Here is a 26,545-nt window from a genome sequence, read left to right as displayed (position 1 = left end):
GGAGAACGTCTGAACAGCAATTTTCAAGTCTTGCCACAGATTCTCAATTGGATTTAGGTCTGGACTTTGACTGGCCCATACTAACACGTCTATGTTTAGGGTCATTGTCCTGCTGGAAGGTGAACCTCTGCCCCAGTCTCAAGTCTTTTGCAGACTCCAACAGGTTTTCTTCTAAGATTGCCCTGTATTTGGCTCCATCCCTCTTACCATCAACTCTGACCAGCTTCCCTGTCCCTGCTGAAGAAAAGCATCCCCACAACATGATTCTGCCACCACCATGTTGTACAGTGGAGATGGTGTGTTCAGGGTGGTATGCAGGGTTAGTTTTCCGCCACACATAACATTTTGCTTTTAGGCCAAAAAGTAAAATTTTGGTCTCATCTGACCAGAGCACCTTCTTCTACATGTTTGCTGTGTCCCCCACATGGCTTCCTGCAAACTGCAAACAGGACTTCTTATTGCTTTCTTCTTGCCACTCTTCCATAAAGGCCGGATTTGTGGTGTGCGTGACTAAGACCCCTTTTACACTGAGATGTTTTTCAGGTGCTTTTGGGCTAAAAATAGCACCTGAAAAACGTCTCCCCTGCAGTCTCAGTGTGAAAGCAATGGGCAGGACGTTAAAAAAAAAAACTCCTTCAAGTAGGATTATTGGAGCAGCGAAGGAACGGTGTTATACACCACTCCTAAAGCGCCCTTGCCATTGAAATGAATGGGCAGCGCTTTACCGCCGACGCCTCAGTGGGAAAGCACCCTAATAGTTGTCCTGTGGACAGATTCTCTCACCTGAGCTGTGGATCTCTGCAGCTCCTCCAGAGTTACCATGGGCCTCGTGGCTGCTTCTCGGATTAATGCGCTACTTGCCCGGCCTGTCATTTCATGTGGATGTAACATGTCTTGGTAGGGTTGCAGTTGTGCCATACACTTTCCATTTCTGATGATGGATTGAACAGTGCTGCGTGATATGTTCAAAGCTTGGGATTTTTTTTTATAACCTAACCCGGCTTTAACCACTTGCTTACTGTGCACATATACCCCCTTCCTGCCCAGGCGAAATTTCAGCTTCCGGCACTGCCTTGCTTTAACTGACAATTGCGCGGTCGCGTGCGACGTGGCTCCCAAACAAAATTGACGTCCTTTTTTCCCCACAAATAGAGCTTTCTTTTGGTGGTATTTGATCGCCTGTGCGGTTTTTACTTTTTGTGCTATAAACAAAAAAAAGGAGCGTCTATATTGAAAAAAACACAATATTTTTAACTTTTTGCTATAATAAATATCCCATTAAAAAAAAAATCATTTTTTCTCAGTTTAGGCCGATACGTATTCTTCTACATATTTTTAGTAAAAAAAAAATCGTAAAAGGCGTATAGTGACTAGTTTGCGCAAAAGTTATAGCGCCTACAAAATAGGGGACATAATTATATATATATATTTTTTTTACTAGTAATGGCGGCGATATGCGATTTTTTTATTGGGACTGCGACATTACGGCGGACACATTTTTGGGACCATTCACATTTATACATTGAACAGTGCTATAAATATGCACCAATTACTGTATAAATGTGACTGGCAGGGAAGGGGTTAACACTAGGGGGCGAGGAAGGGGTTAAATGTGTAGCCTAGTGAGTGTTCTAACTGTGTGGGGGGATGGGACTGACTGGGGGAGGGGACCGATCTGTGTCCCTATGTACAAGGGACACAGCATCATTGGTCTCCTCTCTCCCTGACAGGACATGGAGCTCTGTGTTTACACACAGAGCTCCACGTCCCTGCTCAGTTACTGGGCAATTGCGGCCACCGGGCACGCGCATCGTGTTCCCAGTAAAGCGGCGGGTGCGTACGCCCCCTAGTGTCTTTAAAAGACGAGGACGTCATATGACGTCCTGTCAGAACAACTCAGTTACTATGCCGCCGTCAATTGACGGTGGCTGGTAGACAAGTGGTTAAAATTCTTCACAACTTTATCTCTATCCTGTCTGGTGTGTTTCTTGGCCTTTATGATGATGTTTGTTTATTAAGGTTCTCTAACAAACCTCTGAGGGCCTCACAGAACAGCTGTATGTATACTGAGATTAAATTACACACAGGTATACTATATTTACTAATTAGGTGACTTATGAAGACAATTGGTTCCACTAGATTTTATCTAGGGGTATCAGAGTAAAGGGGGTTGAATACAAATGCACGCCACGTTTTTCACAAATTTTTTAAAATCTTGAAAATATTTTTTTCCGTACACTTCACAATTATGTGCCACATTGTGTTGGTCTATCACATAAAATCCATTTACGTTTTTGGCTGTAACATGACAAAATGTGGAAAATGTCAAGAGGTATGAATACTTTTTCAAGGCTCTGTAGATGGGGAGTCGGTAACCAGTTCTCTTTTGGCTAAATCACTGACGTCTCCCCATATGGGACAATTGACACTCGTTTTCTGATCTGTCAGAGACATGCCTGCAATCCAAACACTGCCAACCAACTCACCACTTCCTTTCTTGGGGCCCTTCATACCCAGTTCTGCCGCCTTCTCCGCCCTCTGCTTGGAGAGGGACACAAGCTCCTTGTCATTGTACCTCATAGTGGGCGCACAGCATGGCCCGGGGCCCCTACAGGGCACGGACTTTCGTATTCCTTACACACAGCCACGTTCATAGGCTGGGTCCGCTCATGTTTACACTACACCTGGCTGCTTTCTCTTCACCCGGAAGTGGATGCTGTGTGGGCGGTAGTAACGTTTGGTTGAGGGAACGTTACTTCCGGTTAGAGTACACGCACACTTCCGGAGCGTGTGGCTCGGTGTACGAAGCGGCTGGAGTGGAGGTAAGTAGAGCGGTACGGTGATGGGTAATGTAAGAGTACGTGGGTGGTGAGTACGGTCCTCGGCTACCTACTGTATCCGAAGCTCCCCCCAATATAGGGCCTCATCGCCTCCTTTATCATGTCTGCTATTGTAACTATTTCCCGGTGGGAGGCGTTGTATAGTTATTTTCCACAGCACTGTACTTTTCAACCATAAAGCTCCATATGCCTGAAAACAATGAAATCTCAGTCTTTGGATACAGCCTCCTTTATATGGTGGGTGCTGGAAAGCATGAAAATCGAGCATGTTCCTGCAGACAAAATGCGCTGCTTTTTAGCAGATCCAAAGGTGCCATTAAGGCCTCTTGCACGTTTCTGCTCAGCATACACTATATTACCAAAAGTATTGGGACACCTGCCTTTACACACATGGGAACTCAAATGGCATCCCAGTCTTAGTCTGTAGGGTTCAATATTGAGTTGGCCCATCCTTTGCAGCTAAAACTCTTCTGGGAAGGCTGTCCACAAGGTTTAGCAGTGTGTATGTGAGTGTTTGACCATTCTTCCAGAAGCACATAGGTGAGGACAGGCACTAATGTGGATGAGAAGGCCTGGCTCTCAGTCTAATTCATCCCAAAGGTGTTTTATCGGGTTGAGGTCAGGACTCTTTGCAGGCCAGTCAAGGAAGGAGTCTGCTGTCTCATCTCTGTCCTCAGCTGATCGCTCTGTGCACCACATACAAGCCGTCCAGGCCTGACTGAGCGGCGACTTCTTCCATCACCTTTTATTGTCTCCGGACTACACTGCGTGTGTGGCCCACAACAGCTCAGTCCCTGCCCTCCCTCCTCCACATGCAAAACCCCTGCCTGTTCTAGTGCCTCCCCTATACAGCTGCCAGATAGTGAGCCTATCCGTGTGAACGAGGAGAGCACCTGCGCGGGAGGATCCGGTTCTCTTCCTGGCAAATACCGTAGTGATCCGCTCGATACTTGTCACTTCAGTCTCGTAACCAAAGGAGAAATATCCCAGACACGGCGGTGCCTGCACCCCAACTTTCCAGGCCTCCAAGTATAAGGTACCGATCCTGCCTGGTTTGCACTCTGATTGCAGTATAACAATACATGCTGGGATTATAGGAGCCACTGGGGGAGATTTACTAAGGCCTGATTCACACCTATGCATTTTTAGTGCATTTTGTAGATTTGCACTACAGTCCATATAATATGGTTTCCTATGCGTTCTGTAGTGCAAATCTGCAAAATGCATAGGTGTGAATCCAGCCTAAAACTGTAGCACAGAATCTGTGCATAGTAGCCAATCGGCTTCCAGGTTTTAGCCCTGGATCACACCAGTGCGGCGGGACAGGGCGCGTTTCTGGCTCCTAACTTTTTTAGCTCCTAGATTTTAAGCAAATTTGTCAAACCCTGCCATAAAGACATGGAGGAACTTGACTGTCCTGACCTCAACCCAATAGAACCCCTTTTGGCGTGAATTGGAGTCGAGACTGCGAGTCAGGCCTTCTCATCCAACATCAGTGCCTGACCTCACAAAAGCGCTTCCTGGAAGAATGGTTAAACATTCCCATCTCTGTGACCAAGTTTTCAGCATTGTGGTCATTTGGCATGTATAAACAAATCCTTTCTTTTTGCTTGTATTTGATTAAGCTGCGGCTCGGAGCATTGCTCTGTTTAGCAAGCTTTGTTTTGTCTATACTAAGCTTTATTGTTGTTGTAATGTTTAATAAATATACCCTAAAAAAAAAAACATTCCCATAGACACACTCCTAAACCTTGTGGACAGCCTTCCCAGAAGAGTTGAAGATGTTATAGCTGTAAAAGTGGGCCAACCCAATATTGAACCCTATGCTATTAAAGTTCATGTATGTAAAGGCAGGTGTCCCAATACTTTTGGTAACACAGTGTACATTGTATATAGATTAGTAAAAAAGGAAACAAAAAAGAGTTGTCGCTCCAGTATTTTAAGTGTATATGCCTGTTTAAAAATGCTTCTAGAAAAAAAAAAAAAACATTTCGGGGAGGCAGAACTTGTAGGCACAAAATAAACGCCTGACATTTTGTTCAAACATCAGATCCTTGTGCAAGTACCCTAATTCTTGATGGCACACCCCCCCCCCCCCCCATGCATCTGAAAACGCAACACACAACCGTATGGTGCCAAGCGGTTCCATGCGGATGCATTTTGGAAAAAGGTTTGGGGACCCTTTCACTGCAGGTACAACAGCTCATTCAAATGAATGGGCTGCTGTGCCCATGCGTACAAGACATGCAGGAAATGCAAAGATTTGAATCTAGTTAGGTTCTTGCTATTGTGGGTGGTGCGGCTCAGCGGGCATAGCTGCCCATTCATTTGGGAAATGCAGGGAAAACATCCCTGACCCTTTTTTCTTTAAAAATGCCAAACGTGGCTACATGGAACAACATGACTCTTAAAGGGGTTGTAAACATTCCTGTTTTTTAACCTTAATGCATCCTATGCATTAAGGTGAAAAAACAGCCCCCCGTTTTACTTACCTGAGCACCGAATTTCCATGGGCGCGTCCCCGTCGTTTCTCTCTCCACGGAGTCCCGGCTTCGATTAGATAGATTGATAGCAGCGCAGCCATTGGCTCCTGCTGCTGTCAATCAAATCCAATGACGCGGGGCCAAGTCATACACTCGGCTCTATGGACGCCGAGTGTGTGACACGGAAGTGCGCCCACAAGGCAACCCCCTCGGGAGAGAGCTTCCCAGAGGGGGGTCATCTAATGATGGGAGGAGCCACGAGAGCTGCTGTGGGACCCCAGAACAGGACGATCGGGACAATTCTGTGCAAAACAAACTGCACAGTGGAGGGAAGTATAACATGTTATTTAAAAACAAAAATGGGAACCTTTAGTATCACTTTAAGTATCATACAGTTTTACACACCCAAAAACACCATGTTTTCAGTGCGCGTGCGTGCCATTTAAAGAATTAAGAGCACCACATTTTTGGTGTGGGCACTTATATGATTTACATGCATTCTCAAAATGGTGTGAACCTAAATATCCTATGGGCTAGGGTTGCAGTGTGGTAGAGTTGCTGCATTCTGGAATGGTAAAGCACCAAGCAACATACATTAACATATTTACATATTTTGAACAAACAATAAATAGGGTTTAAAGGAGAAGTAGGGCCAAATCTTTTTTGGCCCTACTTCTCCTATGGATCACACTAGTGCAATTCATCCTGCACTCCTGTGGTCCATTTCATGATGACAGCGGGCTCAATGCCTGCTGTTAGCTGACGTAACAGAGCGGGTCTAGGTGCTGGATGGAGACACCCTGAAACAGGAAACCTGGGGCAACAGTCATGGCAATTTATGCTGGAACATGGTAAAGGATAAGTTCACCTTGTAACATGTTCCCAACACTGCATCCGATCCCCCCCCCCCCCCTCTTCCTGTGGCAGCAGTACAGGAAGAAGTTTACAGTACTAGTTGTCTCTTTTTAAAATCACGGCCGCGTCAGTCATTCACACAGCTCTGTGTGTGAATGAAATACAAACCCTGAGATCCTTAGCAGCTGTTGGTTTGTAGGCCCCAATGAACTAACATGACTCTGTGGGGTGCTGTAGTAGTTCATTGATTTGTTCTTGTCGGTGTATGTTCCTGCCTGTACAGGATTTTTGGTACACAGATATACTGACAGATCTGAAGGAGACCTGCATGGCACCAGCAATCTTCTGATTGCTGGTGCATTGCTTTACAGGCTCCAAAAGAAAAAATAATAAATGCGCATTTTTATTTTTTTTAAAGGTGAACTTCTCCCCTAACCACTTCCCGCCCGGTCAATAGTATATTGAAGTCCGGGAAGTGCTTGTGTTATCCTGACTGGACGTCTATTGACGTCCAGCAGGATAACATGCTGGCGCGCGGCGATCGGTGATGCGGCGTGTCAGTCTGACACCCTGCATCTCCGATCTCAGTAAAGAGCCTCTGGCGGAGGCTCTTTACCACGTGATCAGCCGTGTCCAATCACGACTGATCACAATGAAAACAGGAAGAGCCATTGATTGGCTCTTCCTCACTCGTGTCTGACAGACGCGAGTAGAGCCGAGCCGATCGCCGGCTGTCCTGACAGGGGGGGGGGGTCGCGCTGATTGTTTATCAGTGCAGCCCCCCCTCAGATGTCCACACTGGACCACCAGGGAAGCCGCCAGGACGCAATAATAGGCAACAATAAAAAAAAAAAATTAGCACAATAGATGCCATTCGGTGCCCATTAAAGTGATGTCCAGCAATGCCATGAGTGCCCGTAATTGAAGAAAACGTATTTACAAAAAAATTAACAGAAAAAAATAAAAACTTAATTTTTTTCAAAATTTTCAGTCTTTTTTTTTTTTTTTAGTTGTTGCGCAAAAAAAATCGCAGAGGTGATCAAATACCACCAAAAGAATGCTTTATTTGTGGGAACAAAATGATAAAAAGTTTGGGTACAGTGTAGCATGACCGCGCAATTGTCATTCAAAGTGTGACAGCTCTGAAAGCTGAAAATTGGCTTGGGCAGGAAGGTGCGTAAGTGCCTGGTATGGAAGTGGTTAAATGATAAAGAAGTTGCATACTCTGTAAGGGATTCAATCAACTGTTGTGCTTGAAAAATGGAGGGTTTATTAGTTTAATGCATGCGCTGCACATTCTCCTTTCAGTTATACTTGGTGTTCCTACTATACCAGAGTACAGACTCTTCATAGTATCGAATAAAAGGTAGGCTATGCATGGGCCCAGCTCGCAAGATTTTGACAATGTCTATAGCGCATTGGTTTGGAGACTTTGTATGTATGGTTGGGGAAGGGTTACTGGAGGCAAAGTATTAGTGGCTAATAAATATCTCTATACACAAGTGTTTTGACATTTCTTTATTCCTTTTACAGGTTTCTGGCTTAGCTTGTCCCCCTTGAGCCTCCAGCCATGGATTTCCAACACAGAGCCGGTGGCAAAACCGGCAGTGGTGGAGTTGCTTCTTCCTCCGAAAGTAACAGGGACAGAAGAGAACGTCTCCGGCAACTGGCCTTAGAGACAATTGATATTAACAAGGTATTCAACTTCATGGGGTTGATTTTCGTTTTTTTTTTTTGTTTTGTTTTTTTTAGCAGTGAGATTGGTTCATCACTTTGTTTTAATCATGAACAAAACATTGAATATACTTTTAGGGTACCTGCACACGGTACTGATGTGTGAACATCCCATTCCTGGCTGAAAATTCTTGCATTAAAAGGCAAGGATGGACAGTAAATGTGCATTATTTTTTATACATGCACACAGGCATAAAAATTCTAGCTTTTGTTGGGATGTGTCATATATGCTTTTTTTTTTTTTTTTTGGGGGGGGTTTTTTAGGCATCATGATGCCTTAACATTTGTATGGAAATGCATTTGTAAAGTTTTTTTTTTTTTTTGCATCAAAACGACTTTTATTGAGCATAAAATAAAAATGGGTGAACAAGCGGGTTATAAGTGCAACATGCACTACAAGTAGCGTCCATTTGACATTTATAGAGACATGCATGGCAGATATACATTGAAATAAGGGGGGGTGAGGAGTAGGTAGTGGCAAGCTAGGGGAGAGGGTGAAGGCATGGCAGAGGTAACACCAAGCACGGGAAGTCACATTTTAAGGGGGGCCAAAAGGGGATGGGTGGGGGGAAGGACATTCACAGGGGGAATGAGCAGCCAGCAGTCGGGGACAGCCTCTAGTCTGTTGCATTACAAGTGGAAGAGTCACCAAGCCACCTGTCCCAAATCTTGTATTTTTTAGGGCAACCCCTGCGGGTATACATCACTTTTTTGTAGGGAAGGGTAATATTGACAGCCCTAATCCATTGCTGTAGAGTGGGTGGCGCCCCTCTCATCCACCTCCTGGCGACTTGCATTCTGGAAAGGAATAATGTTTCTTGCAAAAATATATTGAGGTACTTTTCGCTTTCGGGGAGTGAGAGGAGCCCCAGTATACACTGGCGAGGGCAGAGTGACACAGGGGAGCCCATGCGGTCATGGAGGAACCGGACTACCTGGGTCCAGAACCCCTGTATGGATGGGCAGGCCCAGAGTAGATGGAAAAAGGATGCGTCGGGTGGTCGCAGCTAGGGCAGTTAGGGTCGTGGTCTCGTCTGAACTTGGAGATGCGGTACGGTGTCAGGTACGATCTGTGGATTATGAATAGGTGAGTGAGGCGGTCGGAGAGCTTAGGGGAAACGGTCTTACAGTTGGCGAGGGCCTACCCCCAGTCTCCGTCGGTCACCGCGCCAAGGTCGGGTTCCCAGCGGGCCTTCAAACGGTAGGATATGGCGTTCGCGGCGGGCTGGAGGAGGTACACATAGATTTGGGATATGAGTTTCTTGTGGTCCGATCCCGATACAATGTCGACCAGGAGGGGGACCTCGAGGGCCGGGATAGGGCCACCAAGTTGTGCGGTGAGTGCATGTCGGAGTTGAAGGAAGCGAAAGAACATGTGGTTGCGCAGCGCAAATTTATTTTTGAATGACTGAAACGACTTAACTGAGCCGCGAGCCACGACCTGTGACAGGTAGATAACACCCTTGTTGATCCACAAGCCGTGGTCAGGGACAGAGGCAAGTTCGGGCAGGAGGGGGTTATCCCAGAGAGGCGTGTGTGAGTGGGGAGAGGGGGCCTCGCCAATAAGCAGGGCCAGTTGCCACACTTTACAGTGGTGATAGAGCATGTGCCCAGTGTCATCTGCGCAGGAGGGGGGGGGGGCACGTGGGCCGCGGAAGAGGAGTTGAAAGGGGTGAAACAGGGGACCAGGGGCATGCGAACACACTAGGGTAGAGTAACGGTCTCTATCGGAACGGTTAAAGTGAAAGAAGTGCGAAAGCTGAGAGGCAATGTAATAAAGGAGGAGGTCCCGGAGTGCGGCGCCGCCCAAGTCGGCCGGGCACTTCAGGACCCGCCAGGACAATTTATGACGAGAGGAGCCCCATACAAATGTGTTGAGGATGGCCTCCATAGCTTTAAATATGCGCGGGGGGAGGTAGAGGGGGGCCTGCCAGAGGACATAGAGCAATTTGGGGAGAAGGATCATCTTAATCAAGTTGATGCGACCCATCACCCCAAGGGGGAGACGGGACCATATTTGTGTCTTATGCATTTGTAAAGTTAATGGTTAGTGGCTGGGATTATTTGCTGAAAATAAAAAGGTAGAAGCGAGTTAAAGATTTTGCAGGATATTCTAAAGGCCCCGTAAAACACAAGCACTGTATCTATATGTTGGTTTTCTAATTCATTTTCCATAGCACATACAGACAAAGCTGATGCCACCTATTTGGAATCATACACTCTCTTTTATCTAGTCTTTGCTTTTAAAATCTTTAAATTGTATTTCCACTTTTTAAGTCAAGTTGGGATCACACAAACTTAATATTTATTATGTGTCCCCATTCACAGAGCATAACTTCCGTGTTTTTTTTTTTTTTTTTTTTAATCCAGCTTATCTTTTATTTAAATGCAATGGAGGGATTCTTCCAGCAAAGAATAATCATACTACGAGTCTTTTCACACAGGCTTTCCGATCAGGTCTGCCTGTCAGTTTTTCAGGCAAACCTGATCGGACCCTCCATTCACCCCTATGGAGCTGCTGATGTCAGCAGTGACATGTCTGCTGACACCCACCACTATCCGATCCTGTCTGCCAAGTCCAGATGGATCGTGACCCTATTTTCTGTCCGTTTGAAGGATCGTAATTGATAAGATCAGAAACAAACAGGCAGTCCGTTTTCACCCAATCTCGCCATAGGGGAAAGCAGGCCTCTGTCCCTCTCCACTGTGCACAGTGAGTGGAGACAGACCTGTCATCCGCCTGCTCAGCAGGGATCAGTGTGATCTCCCGCTAAGCAAAGCAGAGTCTGCCGAGCGAACCGGTCGCATGAAAGGACCCTTCGAGGTTAGGCTGCTTTTATTGTATGTTAATGAGGACAGATTCACTCTGATGTTCAAAAAATCTTGCAGTTTTCCATAACAGCTCTTCCTGAGGCATATCCAAAAGGCAAAAAATCGGGAATTCTGTGTTAAAAGAGAAGTTTTGGGTTTTAAAGAAAAAACATCCACACTCGCCTAGGTAGATGCTGAAAACTGAGCAATCAAATGTCACTGATCGCTCAGTTCTCCCCTCCATTCTAAGCAGAGCTTGGAGCTCTGGGCTGTGGAGGGGCAGAAGCGGCTGGCTCAGACTGATGGCTCCCTGAAAGGCTGAGCCATCTGCCAGTCCAAGTTTCTTGGTGTATCGCAACTATAAAGTTGAGATCAGTTCAGTGCCTGGACTGGCTGAGTTACGTTGGCTAACTTTTGCCCGCTGTCGGCTGAAAACGGATCACAAGACTGCAGATCGAACTGCACTCCTGTGATTTTATAGGAAAAATAGGGCCAAAAAAAGTTTGCCCATGCTTCTCTTTAATGGAAACACAATATAAATATGTAATGGTGTTTTCTCAAATTTTAGTGAAAATACACTTTTAAGTTTAATCAGTAGCCAGAGACCGTTTTACCATCACAGTTAATAGCCTGACTTTGGGCTATATGGTCACCCAGCTGAATTTTAAAATCTTCAAAACAAGAAAAAAAAAAACAGTTATTGGGGTCACATGACACTTCTCATTCAACCCAAAAATGTGAGGACATCCTATGAGTTTACGGTGTATAAAATACATTTGTGGGAGGGGGATTTGGAATTGAGGTATTAAATAAACTACTTACCTATGTGTTTTTGTTTTGTTTTTTTCAGGACCCTTATTTTATGAAAAATCATCTGGGCTCGTATGAATGCAAACTATGTCTTACCCTTCACAATAATGAGGTGAGTTAAATCCCACTTTGTAGGGTCCAGTGTGAGAGTCACTGGAGATGAACTGGGACCTCCTTCCTGCTAGCACTTTTACTCGTTTGATAGGGCTTGTGTACACAGATGTTGTTTTCACACATTTTAAGGGCGTCAAATGCAGGTCAGCAATTTCCAAATGAGATTAATGGATGAAAGTTTGGGGGCTGCATTCACCTTTTGTTGCATTGTTTTTGTGTTTTTTTGGTTTGTATTTTGCACACCGTATATCCTATTGAGGTGCATTTGGAATGCAGTAAAGCAGGTCAAACTGTCTTTTCTTGACAAATGCTCTGTTTTGTAATTTAATGCGTGCATTTGAATAGAGACGGCTACGTTTGACATGAACACATGTATACAAATACATTTAGTTGCCCAGTTAGTCATCCTAATTTTTGTGTGCTTCCCATATCTTGTTTAGCATGTGCATATCTTGTTTACCATGGGTGACTTTCCCAGTCTATCCAGTGTTACATCAAAGGCAACATTTTTCTCACAATAAATAGCAAGATAATCTGGAAAATTATAAAGAGTGAACTATACTCTAAATATATTGTTTTATCCACATTAATTACTATGTTTCACAGTTTTGAGCACAGCTAAAATAAAAATAAAGTACCTGAACATTTGTTCCCAGCATCTACCAGATTAATGACTACAAATTTTTGGGTAAACGGTGCAAACAACTGCTGCACAGACCAAGACCTTGGCTTGCAAACTGTCTTCCAATTCCACAAATGGCGATCCAGAAGAATTCTAGGACATACATAGGGCCTTACTCGGTTAAAGAGACTCTCGTGTATTTCAAAACAAACCCTGAAAAAGACAACCATTTATACTTGGTTATGCTGCCCTTTTCCAGAACAGCTGATGCTGCACAGAGAAAAAATTGCCAGCTGAATCTTCAGCATCCAACACTTCTTGGAGTGTCAAATGACTCCTTCCACTGCCACGCGCTTTGATTCTATCTGCCAGCTGCTTCACCAGTCCTAAATACAGTAGTGCCACAGAGGCCAGCGGATAGAACCACAGCATGTGGAAGGGGATGCAGGCACCCAACACACCTAAAGTGTAATATGGTAAAGATTCTATCAATGGTTTTGCTCTGCGAGAATATGAAAATTGTGGGAACTGCCAGCGGCTTAAATAAATTGTATTTTTTTTTTGTCTATTGAGGGAAACAAAGTCTTTAACCTTTTTGAGTTTAACCTCCTGCCTATGGGAGGATTGAGCACTATAGGCCCTCTCAGGTCAGGAAAACTTCAACTACTAGTTTTTCCTAGTGTCCTAGAAGGATGAATGTTAAGTCTTCAGCTCTGTATTAGACTTTTTTTTTTTTTTTTTACTCATTGAAGAGTCTTCTTTTTATCACTGCTTGAGCTGTTGTCTCTTTGATTGCAGCTCAATAGCATGGATATCTTCAGCCTGGCTTTTGGCGTACTGCATCCAGCCACTGTTGGACTGAATGCTGTGGGGATAGTCTGAAAGTAACCTTTTAACACTTGGTGTTAAAGGAAATGCTGAGTCCAGTGTGGTTGTCGGGTTAGGCAGACCCGACTGGGGTTCTCGGTCACCCTGTACCCCTAATAGACACAGGGTCACTTACACATAGGATGGGCCAGGGGAGCTGGACAAGGAGTTTCCAGTGCTCTCCAAGGTAAGCCGGGTTTCACAAGCCCCCCACCCAAAGTTGAAATCTGTTACAGTATGTTTAAGGAAAGTTGGATCAATAAAATATTTATTGCTTTTAATAGGTTACTGTACTTCCTGCCTTTAACATGGTTCAAAGTCCTCTCTTGCATTACTATGAAAACAATGTTCGGTCACTCTTCATAGTAGCAACATTCTTTTAACCACTTAAGACCCGGACCTTTAGGCAGCTAAAGGACCCGGCCAGTTTTTGCAATTCGGCACTGTGTCGCTTTAACTGACAATTGCACGGTCGTGCGACGTGGCTCACAAATAAAATTGGCGTCCTTTTTTTCCCACAAATAGAGCTTTCTTTTGGTATTTGATCACCTCTGCGGTTTTTATTTTTTGTGCTATAAACAAAAATAGAGCGACAATTTTGAAAAAAATTCAATTTTTTTTACCTTTTTCTATAATAAATATCCCCCAAAAATATATAAAAACATATTTTTTCCCCCTCAGTTTAGGCTGATGTGTTCTTCAGCTCCAGGGACGGATCGCGGGACTCCAGCGGCGATCGGGTCTGCGAGTCCCGCGGTCACGGAGCTTCGGACTGGGTCGCGAGCACGTGCCCGCGACCCCACGGCTGGGCTTAAAGAGCCACGTACATGTACGTGGTTGTGCCCAGCCGTGCCATTCTGCCGACGTATATCGGCGTGAATGGGTCCTTAAAGCGGTAGTAAACCGCATAAACATTTTTTTTTTCAAACCTGCAAGGCAAAAGGCATAATCGGCTAGTATGCACCGCATACTGGCTGATTATGAAATACTTACCTCGGAATGAGGTGAAGAACACTTATCTGGTCCACGCCGAGCGAGATGTCACCTTGCTCCGGCGTGTCTTCCGTGTATCGCCGCTCCAGCACTGTGATTGGCTGGAGCGGCGATGACGTCACTCCCGCGCACGTGAGATTTAAATTCGGCAAGGTCCGGCCGCTGCCGGTCTTTTCGCCGTGGATTCCCCCCTGCGCATGCGCCGCTGCAAACAGCGGCGCATTGCGAGGGGAATATCTCCTAAACCGTACAGGTTTATGAGATATTCTTTATACCTACAGGTAAGCCTTATTATAGGTTTACCTGTAGGTAAAAGTGAAAAAAGTGGGTTTACAACCACTTTAAGTGGTTAAAACTTTCATTGTTTTGGTTGCTAGCAATAAGCATGAATTCTAGTTACCCAGTTTACAGTTTAATAGGGTTTATGATCCTGTGGCGTATATGTTGTATCTGATTCCACTTTTGGCTGCAGTATTTTTTTTTGTGTTTTTTTTTCTTTAACTTAAAGTGGAGTTCCACCCAGAAATAGAACTTCCGCTGATCTGGTTCCTCCCCCCATTCCGGTGTCACATTTGGCACCTTTTTAGGGGGATTCGATACCTGTATAATACAGGTATTTGCTTCCACCTCCAGCAAAAGATCACTGCAGTTTCCACGCCGATCTAAGCCATGGGCGGCTCCATTACAAAGCACCCTCCCATGCCAGCTGTCTTCTGGGTGACACACGGGTCCCATAAGACAGCAGAGACCACTCGTAACGCGCAGCACGACTCGCGCATGCGCAGTAGGGAACCAGGCTGTGCAGCCTCAAGGCTTCACTTCCTGATTCCCTTACTAGCAATGCCTGCACCTGGAGCCGAGGGGATAGATCGGCTTCAGGTGAGGACATCTCGGGCGCCCTGGACCGGTAAGTGTCCTTAATTTAAAAGTCAGCAGCTGCAGTATTTGCAGGCTTTTGTGTTATTACTGTAAAGTGATAACTATCAGCGTTAAGTCTAATATAGTCCTTACGGCATAGGCATTGGTGGTGTGTTGTTATTCCTTGGTTTACCTTTTAACTATAATGCATCCTTTTTTTTTTTTTTTTACTAGGGAAGCTACCTGGCCCACACACAAGGAAAGAAACATCAGACTAATTTGTAAGTAGTCAAGTTTACGATTTGAGAGCAGTTATTCTAAAATCGGACATTGGTTCACATGTTTCTTTTTTTCCAGGGCTCGAAGAGCAGCAAAGGAAGCCAAAGAAGCTCCCGCACAACCAGCACCTGAGAAGGTGAAAGTTGAAGTTAAAAAGTTTGTCAAGATTGGACGCCCTGGATACAAGGGTATAGAATCTGCTTTTGTTTTAGTGTATCGACACTTACTGTCCATTATATTTGTCATTTAGGTTTACCATTTTCTATTCTTCTCTTACAGTGACAAAACAGAGGGAAGCCGAGGTGGGACAGCAGTCATTGCTGTTTCAGGTAACAGATTTTTTTTCTTTCTACAGTTGAGGTACAGGATGTGATGTTTGATATGAAGGATTCCTTTGATTTTTGATTTTTTTTCATCAGAGAAATGTATAGTTCAGCTTTTTAGCACATGTAAAAGATCAGCTTGATTTAAATTGTAATATATTTTGCATTTTAAAAACCTTGTTTCTGTGTACAAGTTGTAACTGTACAGTATATGGTGCAGCCATATTTGGTAGAAAACGATGAACCACCTCCTGAGGCTTAGAACTTACTAACCGGACACTTTATTAGGTACACCTGTTCAATTGCTTGGTAACACAAATTGCTAATCGGCCAATCACATGGAAGTGCATTAAGACACCTAGATTTAGTGAAGATGACTTTCTAAAGTTCAAACCGACCATCAGAATGGGGGGGCTAAGGGGAATTAAATGACTTTGAACGGGGCATGGTTGTTGGTGCTAGACAGGCTGGACTGAGTATTTCATAAACTGCTGATCTACTGGGATTTTTAAAAATCTCTAGGGTTTACAGAGAATGGTCTGAAGAGAAACATTCAGTGAGTGGCAGTTGTGTGAACAAAAATGCCTTGTTGAGGTCAGAGGAGAATGTGCAGACTGATTTGAGATGATAGAAAGGCAACCGTAACTCAAATAACCACTCGTTGCTACCAAGGCATCCAGAATACCATCTCTGAATGCACAAGACCTCAAACCTTGAATCAGATGGGCTACAGCAGCAAAAGATCACGCCGGGCGCCACTCCTGTCAGCTAAGAACAGTAAACAGAGGAGAGGAGATTGGAAAAAAGTTGCCGAGTCTCCATTTCAGCTATGACATTCAAATGGTAGGGACATAATTTGGAGTAAACGACACAAAAAGAATGGATCCATCCAGCCTTGTATCAACGGTTCAGGCTGGTGGCGTAATGGTGTGGGGAATATTTTTTCTTGGCACACTTTGGGCCCCTTGGTACCAATTGAGGATCGTTTAAATGCCACAGCCTACCTGAGTATGTATGTCCATCCCTTTACGACTACAGTGTACCCATCTTCTTCTGATGGCTACTTCCAGCAGGATGATGCACCATGTCACAAAGCTCAAGTCATCTCAAACTGGTTTCTTGAACATGACAATAAGTTCACTGTACTCCAATGGCCCCCACAGTCACCAGATCTCAATCCAATCAAGCAGCTTTGGGATGTGCTGGAATGGGAGATTTGCATTATGGATGTGCAGCAACTGCGTGATGCTATCATGTCAATATGGGCCAAAATCTGAGGAATGTTTCCAACACCCTGTTGAATCTATGCTGCGAAGAATGAAGGCAGGTCTGAAGGCAAAAGGGTGTCCAACCCGTTGCTAGCAAGGTGTACCTAATAATAAGTGACACAGAGTAATTGTGCAGAATCACAGCAAGCTCTCTCTAGCAGCTTACATATATTTTAATCTTCTTTTTTTTTTTTTTTTTTTATTAAGTTTGCATTGAAATAATAAGGTAGAAGTATCAAGAAGTCCTAAAAATTATTAGTTTCTCAGAGACTGCAAAGAAAAACCCATTGTACCGGTATTAAGGCACTTCCATACAATACAGTAGGAACGGAAACGATAAAAATATTTATATGCATTTTGTAAATGTCTTTGCAAAGACCATGTGTAGGTTAATAAAAATAATGTAATTATCGTATTTATCGGCGTATAACGCGCACCTTCATTTTAAGGGGAAATAGCAGGAAAAAACTTACATTTGAAATAAAGAATTCTTAACAAAATAAGGGTCAGTGCCCACCTGCAGCCTTGCCATTGCCCATCATTGCAGCCTGATCAGTGCCCATCATTGCAGCCTGATCAGTGCCCATCTGCAGCACTGTTATTGCTGAAATAGACATAGCTGGATCTCCTGTCTACTCGGCTCGCAGTCACGCTCAGTCCCACCCTTGGCCCGGCTTCTATGATGGACATTAACACCGGTCCAATGGTGAGATGTCAATACTAAGATGTGGGACTGGGCATGACTGGAGCGGAGCAAAGTACATGGGAGATCCGGTTATGTCTCTTTCGGGGGTGCTCATTCCCTCCTCCCCCTCCGAGGCAGCTGATCGGTGTATAACACGCACCCATGATTACCCCAGATTTTAAGTGCATGTTATACGCTGATAAATATGGTATGTAATAGTGGGTAGGATTGTATGTGTCATTCTGGCATTGTATGTAAAGGCTATAGGGCTCATGAGAGCCCGGACCTATCAGATTTAGACTATAGCGTCAGATCGCAGGGCGTCGAGGCTTTCTGCCTTTTTTCTGTCAAAGAATGCATCTGTGCTCAAAAAAAGTATAAAGGAAGCAAAACAAATGGGGGGGGGGGGGGGGGGGGGGAGAAATGGGGGAAGAAATGTGTCAGAAAAAGGAAGGTTAGTAATAGGGCTCCACAATCTCCCTATCTTATGGGAGATTGGTCATCGCTGGTGGATATAAAGCTGTGGTCATAGCTTTTATGAAGGTCCAGTCACTTCAGTATTTTTGTTGAAGCTAAACCATGCAAAACAACTAAAATTATATCCCCAATAAAAACACCTTACACTTTTTCTCTTTAACTCTGAGCTCTTTTTAACCTCCTGGTAATCTGATGTAGTAAGTCACCCTGCTCTGTTTTTTTTTCTTTGCTGGTAATTGATTGCATGTAAAAAGTGTACAGAAAATTGCGCCAAGTGTAGAGAATAAATGGCTGCTAAACACCACAATCTGACAAAAATTGAGAACAAACAATAAAAATAAAGTGTAGCGCTTATAAAAGTGAAATGAAGGAATTAACCTTTCAAAAAGTGAAATGCAATTATAATAAACGCAATGTGCTCATATATCCATTAATGTGCGCATATATCCATTAATGGATATATGCGCACATTGTGTTCATTATAATTGCATTTCACTGTTTGAAAGGTAAATTCCTTAATTTCACTTTTATAAGCGCTACACTTTATTTTTATTAATTGATTGCATAGTTCATGTTTTATTTGTTTAATCTGCCTTAGATTGACTATCCAGAAATAGCAGAGAGCATCATGCCTAGACACCGCTTCATGTCTGCTTATGAACAGAGGATAGAACCACCAGACAGACGTTGGCAGTATCTTTTAATGGCAGCAGAGCCCTATGAAACCATTGCCTTTAAGGTAAGTCACTTCCTATCTTTATCCAAGAATATATTGATACAAATTAAAAAATGTACTTTTTGAAATGTTATACTTGCATGTCATATTTGTCTGCTGTGGCCGTTTGCTTGCTTTAATCCAGCCTTTTGAACCACTATTTCATCAACTGACACCAATCATGGGACACCATTCTTTCCATTGACACCATCAATGCCACTATTATTCGTCTTAATACCACCAATGGGGCCTCCCATTCATAGCCAATGATGTATTGTTTATGTCCACTGATGCTGGGGCGTTTTTTAACTCCCACTGACCACATTCTGGCCCCTCCCTAAAGCCTGAAGGATCATGAACTTTATCTATCCCTTTTAGAAAGTTTGAAGACCCCTTATTTAGAGGAATGGCCATATGTAGGACTTCCTGTCTTGGCAATTTTTCTTTTTTTACCTCCAGCTTTCTTTTAATGATTCAGTGTTTTTAGAAGCTGCTTTTTCTGCAGTGAAATATTCTAATTCTTTATTATATTATAATGTCTGATTTTGTATACCTATATCTTTATCTCTCTCATAGGTTCCTAGCAGAGAAATTGACAAGATTGAAGGGAAGTTCTGGACACACTGGAACAGAGAAACTAAACAGGTAACTTGCTAACTTTTTATCAGGAGTGGCATATGGTTATCTACCCTGTTAGGCAAATTTTCGTCTTTAAAATAAGTTCCCCCCCCCTCCCTTTTTTTTTTTTTTTTTTAACTGACATAACGGACAATGCCTTGAGTCGGGGAATGTTAATATCCAGATTCTGGGTGGAAAAGTTTTAAATAGAACTTGTCAAGTAAATTAACTGGTTAGTTGCTGTCCTAGAACAAGCATGTGCACATCATGGGTTGGTAAGCCTAATATGCACAGTAGGGAAAATACTTTTTTGATCCCCTGCAGATTTTAGTTTGCTCACTTACAAAGAAATGAAGGGTATATAATTTTTATCACAGGTGTATTTTAAATGTTAGACAGATAATCAACCAAAAATCCAGAAAAATCACATGATACAAATGTTATAAATTGAGTTGCAGTTCAGTGAGTAAGTATTTGATCCCCATGCAAAACATGACTTAGTACTTGGTGGAGAAACCCTTGATGGCAAGCACTGAGGTAAGACGTTTCTTGTAGTTGGTTAACAAGTTTGCACACATCTCAGGAGTGATTTTGGTCCACTCTATACAGATTTTCTCTAAAAGTGATTGTAAAGGCAGAAGTTTTTTTTTTTTTTTATCTTCATGCATTAGGATAAAAAGCCTGCAGCAGGCCCTCTAATACTTACCTGAGCCCCATGTTTATCCAGCGATGTTGGAGTGTCTGGGCTGCCCGGGACTCCCCGCCTCATTGGCTGAGACAGCAGCACGGCGCTATTGGCTCTCGCTGCTGTCAAAGTCAGTCAGCCAATGAGGAGAGAAAGGGGGTGGGGGCGACCCGCAGCTCCGTGTCTGAATGGACACATGGAGATGGAGCTGCAGCTTGGCTCAGGTGCACCCATAGCAAGCTGCTTGCTGTGGGGGCACTCAACAGAAGGGAGAGAAAAGGAGGATGCGGGCAAATTCACTGCATAGAGCAGGTTAATATAGAGATGTTTGTTATTTTTAAAGAGAAAAAAAAACGAGACTCATTTTAAGGCTTCTTGGCTGTCGCTTGGCAACTTGAAGTTTCAGCTCCCTCCCATAATTCTTTTTTTTAATATAGGATTAAGGTCTAGAGACTGGCTAAGCCACTCCATGACCTTAATATGCTTCTTTTTGAGGCACTTCTTTGTTGCATTGGCGGTATGTTTTGGGTGATTTTCATGCTGGAAGACCCATCTTCAGTGAAGAAAGTCCTCATCCAAGATTTTACCATACATGGCCCCGTCCATTGGCCCCTCAATGCACCAAAGTTGTCCTGTACCTTTAGCAGAGAAATGGCCCCAAAGCATGTTTTCACCTCCGTGCTTGACTGTAGGGATGGTGTTCTTAGGGTCATAGTCAGCATTTCTCTTCCAAACACAGCAGGTCCTGTTAATGCTAAAAGCGCTCAATTTTGGTCTCGTCTGACCCACAACCCTTTCTCCCAATTCTTCTCTGAATCATTTAGCTGTTCATTGGCAAACTTCAGATGGGCCTGTACATGTGCCTTCTTGGTTAGGGGGATCTTGCAGCCACTGCAGGATTTCAATCAATGGTGGTGTATTGTTACCAATGGTTTGTTTGGGGATTATGGTTCCAACTGCCTTGAGATCATTCACACGCTCCCCCCTGTGGAGTTCTGGGCTGATCCCTCACTTTTCTCATGATCATCCTTACCCCATGAGGTGAAATTTTGCATGAAGCTCCAGACTGAGGGCGCTCAAACGGTTGTCTCCTTATCACCAAGCTTCTTGCTGATGGTCTTGTAGCCCATTCCAGCCTTGTGCAGGTCTACAATCTTGTCCCTGACATCCTTCAACAGCTCTTTGGTCTTCCCCATGAGGGTGAGGTTTGATTGGAAGAAAGATTCTGCGTACAGGTTTCTTTTTTATATACATATCGAGTTGTTCTTGGGGGCACCTTCTGTAGCCAGTCTGTTGGAGCCATAGTTATTGTTGGTTGGTAGGGGATCAAATGGGTATTTTACTCACTGAACTGCAACTCGATTTTTTTTTTTTAACATGTCATGTGTTTTTTCTGCATTTTTGATTGATATTCTGTCTCATTTCAAATACACCCATGATAAATCATAGACCATTAATTTCTTTGTAAGTGGGAAAACTAAACAAAATCTGCAGAGGATCAAATAATTTTCCCCACTGTACAAGCATGTTCCAGGGCAGTGACACTCTATAGTTAAAGATAAGGATGACGGCCCCAAAGCAGGCAACTTCAGATACAATTCGGCAATGGCAACGTCTAAAGAAAAAAAAATAGCCAATTAATCCAGTTATATATTTAGAACATTTTTAGTGTGGTCGGTCAACAGTATGTGTGATGACTTCATCACCTTCAGCAATATTTTTTTTAAAGCCCCCTATGCTATTTAATATTGCCTGAATAGTACATACAAGCACTCCACTTTTTGCAAATGCTGCTCCTATTACACGTGCCCCTTAAACCCCCCCCCCCCCCCCCCCCTGCTGTTTTCAGGATTTGTTGAATGCTATAGTTCTCTCTATGTGGTTCAAACCGCATATGCTCCCAGTGTGCTCTGCTAGGAAAGTCGTATTGCTTGGCTGCAGTAATGAAAAGTGAGGTGTTATGTATGTATTTTATCTGCATTTAGCTGCTTGTTATTTAGCTTGAACTGCACGTGGTTGGACCTCCTAACTAGAATAAGGATGCATTGTAGGACAAAATACGTACAATACTTTGTCCCATGGGGTACAGGACAATGCAATAAAAATTGTAATGATAGTTCTAAAAACAAGCAGTAAAACCACTGTAACTTAAAGGATCACTAAAGGATTTTTTTTTTTTTTTGCTAAATAGCTTCCTTTACCTTACTGTAGTACTGGTTTCATGTCCTCATTGTTCGTTTTTGCTTTGAAGTAGCTGTAATTCTGCTGTGATCTCCACACTTCCTGCTTGGCTCCTTATGAAAAAACTCATGGGAGCTTCTCACTGTGGTCTAAGCTGTGTGTCTAAAACACCTCAGAACCAATCAGATTCATTTTAAAAACAAAACACTGCCCTGGATTTGTTTGTTTTTGTTCTGTGGGTCTCTTTATAAACATGAAACCAGTTTAAAACCGAAAGTGAAACTAGAGGCACATTATATGATAGAATTTAATCTATTTTTAATCATTTTTAAAGGGAATCGGTTAACTTTTATGTCTCTATACCCTGTAAACAGTCATTTCAGCAAAACATTTTTTTTTCCTTTAGTGACCCTTTAAGCACTCAATCGCCTCCATAGCTATAGGCATTGTGGAGAAATTCATCTTCAAATTTCACAGCAGGGGATCGATCGTAAATCTTTTCTCATTATTTGCAGCCTGCCCTGTCAGCCTTCTAAAGTAAACACACTCTAGGTCAGGGGTCTCGAACTGGTGGCCCTCCTGCTGTTGCAAAACTACAAGTCCCATCATGCCTCTGCGTGTCATGCTTGTAACTGTCAGCCTTGCAATGCCACATGGGACTTGTAGTTTTGCAACAGCCAAAGGGCTGCCAATTTGAGACCCCTGCACTAGGTGTTCTAAACTGTTGGAAAACAACTGAAACCAGTTTAGAGTCTTTGTTGTGATCTTTGAAAAAAAATCACAAGCAATCTGAGAAGTCAGGGATAATGTTGTTTTAAAGCTCTTTCTGCTTGTTAAAGAGGAACTGCAGTCTGATCACATAATTTGTAAACATCTTTCCCATTCTGAAGCTTCCCTCCAACCACTTTGCATTCTAATTTTTACATACTGTGATTCTGTACTTGCCAAATATGCTGCAGAAATTTCCCTCCACTGAGCCTGGCTGCAACCATTTTACCGGGGGCAGTTGAAGCTGCTGCCTGTTCAATTCCTGGCTTTACAGGGCACAACTCCTGCTCTGCAGCCCTCATTGGCCCTCTATTTTGACTTCTCCCCCCTCCCTTCGTGTCAAACTCGCGAGAGAGAGAGAGAGCTGTGCATGATGTCATTAAGCCTTAGCTTTTTTTTTGGACAAGAAACAGGAAGTGGGCTGTATACTATCCAAAGGGCAGAAAATGTAATAGATGGAAAGTTGAAAAAATGACTGAAGTTCCACTTTAAGAATAATGCAAATTTTAATTTCCATAGTCTGGATCCAGGTACACTTATAAACGACTTTTGTAGTTAACTGCATTCTGTTCCTGTACCTTGAGTGTCTTTAAAGTTAACAGGTCATCATGACTGAAGGTTAAAAGCCAGGTTTATCCTTTTAACCACTTAACCCCCGGACCATATTGCTGGTCAAAGACCAGAGCACTTTTTGCGATTCGGGACTGCGCCGCTTTAACTGACAATTGCGCGGTCGTGCGACATGGCTCCCAAACAAAATTGGCGTCCTTTTTTTCCCACAAATAGAGCTTTCTTTTGGTGGTATTTGATCACCTCTGCGGTTTTTATTTTTTGCGCTATAAACAAAAATAGAGCGACAATTTTGAAAAAAAATAATATTTTTTACTTTTTGCTGTAATAAATATCCCCCAAAAATATATAAAAAAAACATTTTTTTTCCTCAGTTTAGGCCGATACGTATTCTTCTACCTATTTTTCGTTAAAAAAAATCGCAATAAGCGTTTATTGATTGGTTTGCGCAAAAGTTATAGCGTTTACAAAATAGGGGGTATTTTTATGGCATTTTAATAATATATTTTTTTTACTAGTAATGGCGGCGATCAGCGATTTTTTTTTTTTCGGTACTGCGACATTATGGCGGACACTTCGGACACATTTTTGGGACCATTGGCATTTTTATAACGATCAGTGGATTACTATAAAAATGCCACTGGCAGTGAAGGGGTTAACACTAGGGGGCGGGGAAGGGGTTAAGTATGTCCCTTGTGTGTTCTTACTGTGGGGGGGGGAGTGGCCTCACTAGGGGAAACACTGATCCTCTGTTCATACATTGTATGAACAGATGATCAGCATTTCCCCTGCTGACAGGACCGAGAGCTGTGTGTTTACACACACAGCTCCCGGTTCCCCGCTCTGTAACAAACAATCGCGGGTGCCCGGCGGCGATCGAGCCCGCCGGGCACACGCACGGGAGTCGGGGGGCGCGCGCGCGCCCCTAGTGGCCGCTCGAGGAGCGGACGTATAGCTACGGGCTCTCGCCCAGAAGAGCCGACCTGCCGCCGTATAATGACGGTGGCTGGTCGGCTAGTAGTTAAAGAAATTAACCTATACAGCCAAGCAGCCCCAGGAGGTACTAAAAACTGCAGCTTTTATAAATGTTGACTATACCGTATCTACATAGTTTATTACCTCCTTTTCCCCCCCTTGACTGCATAAACTATTTTTTTTCTTTAAAAGGTGAGCTTCGCCTGGGTAATTTTTTAAGTTGTTCATTCTATTGATAACAGTTTATTGACACTGTGCCTTTTGCATTCAGTTCTTCTTACAGTTCCATTTCAAGATGGAAAAACCTCCAACAGCAACCAGCATCCCTCCTGCGCCTCCTGGTGTCAAAAGGCCTCCACCTCCACCACTAATAAATGGGATGCCACCTCGACCACCCTTGCCAGAAAACATGCCACCGCCACCACCAGGTGGAATGCCAATGCCACCAATTCCTCCTGGGGCACCAGCACCACCAGGGCCACCTCCCCAACTTCCGCCAGCTCCTGGTGTTCCACCTCCTGGTGTGCCGCCTCCTGTCCCACCACCGACCTTGCCACCTCCAGGTGTACCTCCTCCTGGTGTACCACCTCCGAACACTGCTGTTCCCCCTCCTGGAGTTCCTCCCCCTGGAATACCACCTCCTGGTATTCCTCCACCAGGGGTTCCCCCTCCACCTGCTCCTGGAGTTCCTCCTCCTCCTCCTGCTCCAGGTGTGCCACCTCCAGCACCTGGAGTTCTACCTCCAGGACCTATGCCTCCAATGATGAGGCCACCTTTGCCAAGTGAAGGACCTACAAATATTCCCCCACCACCTCCAAACAATTGATTCCATCTGTGCGGTCTCTTAGAAATGTGCACATTTGATATTTTTTGTAGAATGTTATTTTTTTTTCTGTTTGTCACAAAATAAATTGAACCATTTAACAAAAGCTTGTATTTTTTGTTTTATTTTTTACACTTTTAGTGACTGTAGTTCTGTACCACATACAGTATATACAATTTCTTTCAAATATATTTTCCACTAATATATTTAGTGTTTGTTAAGAGACCCCACCAACCTAATTGCAATTAAATGCTCCGCCCCTCTTTTCACAACATAATCCTCATAATCAGGAATTCATATGCTGTCTGGATGTACTGCTGCCAACACGAGGACTGGCCAGTGGTAAACAAAAAATCTGTAGGTCAGTCCAGTGTAACCCCTCTCTGCCCTACATGCCTCGGTTTTTTGCTAGTGTCATAGGAGAATGGACATCTTTCTTCAGCTCTGCTTGAAAAATTCTAACTTTTTTTTTTTTCCCCCTGGATTATTTAAGCTTTTTTTGTCTAATCAAGAAAAAACAGCACTTCAAGTGTTAAAACACTTCTTTCAGTACAGCACCTCCCAGGGGGTGGGTCCCCTGGGTACATCCCACTCTCTGCATCATGCAGCCCCAGTTTTTTTTCTGCCTAACGTTAGGAGAAGACATGGCTCCTCTGGGCCCATGTGCTTTGGAGGTTTTTAGGCAATTTTTTTTTTTTTCCTGCTTTTATTTAATAAAATTTTTTCCTGCAATTGTGGATCCTGGGATCTACGATCAACTGCCGACTGGGTGACAGGCTGGATCTGCGATCCTTGTAGTCCCCCCCCCCCCCCCCCCATGTTCGATCATCGAGCGTGTGCCGGCCTTTAGCTACGTGCTGACAATTATATACAATAAAGCGCATGTGGTAAATCCTGTAAAGGAAAAAAGAGTCTCCTCAGTGCAAAAGTCCTGTAAGCTAGGTGAGCTTGTACCATGAGTTACAGTTTGTTATACCGGGCAGCCATGCAGGGGGAGCCGAAGCAACACTCCAAGTACATATGATGAAAGAAACAACAAAAAGGAGCAGGCGCCACTAGGTAAACTGTACAGCTTTTACTCAATGTTTGAAATAAAAGTACTCACATGAAGTTATGAAATTCAGGCATGTAGTTGTTGTCCTGCGATTCGTCCGGGTCCAACCGATAGAGAACCGATGGGGAAACGTACAC

The 26,545-nt window shown here is 43.8% G+C and overlaps 2 protein-coding genes across 2 annotated transcripts in view; one reads left to right on the top strand and one right to left on the bottom strand.

Moving 5' to 3' along the window:
• The window catches only part of PLEKHJ1 (pleckstrin homology domain containing J1), a 51,250-nt gene extending 48,518 nt beyond the window's left edge, over positions 1-2,732 (bottom strand). The window contains exon 1 of the mRNA XM_040323268.1: positions 2,487-2,732. Coding sequence (XP_040179202.1) covers positions 2,487-2,580 — 94 coding nt within the window. The 5' untranslated portion in view covers positions 2,581-2,732. The remainder of the gene's footprint in view (positions 1-2,486) is intronic.
• On the top strand, positions 2,716-25,460 carry SF3A2 (splicing factor 3a subunit 2). Its single transcript, XM_040323258.1, has 9 exons — positions 2,716-2,822; positions 7,712-7,874; positions 11,574-11,645; positions 15,222-15,268; positions 15,345-15,454; positions 15,546-15,595; positions 18,618-18,758; positions 19,311-19,379; positions 24,803-25,460. The coding sequence occupies exons 2-9, from the start codon at positions 7,749-7,751 to the stop codon at positions 25,355-25,357; spliced, it is 1,170 nt and encodes a 389-aa protein (XP_040179192.1). The 5' UTR covers positions 2,716-2,822; positions 7,712-7,748; the 3' UTR covers positions 25,358-25,460.
• The last annotated feature ends 1,085 nt before the right edge of the window (positions 25,461-26,545 follow it).

This window comes from Rana temporaria, chromosome 1, assembly GCF_905171775.1.
Source record: "Rana temporaria chromosome 1, aRanTem1.1, whole genome shotgun sequence".
Classification (NCBI taxonomy): Eukaryota; Metazoa; Chordata; class Amphibia; order Anura; family Ranidae; genus Rana; species Rana temporaria.
This window is presented reverse-complemented; position numbering and strand designations above follow the sequence as displayed.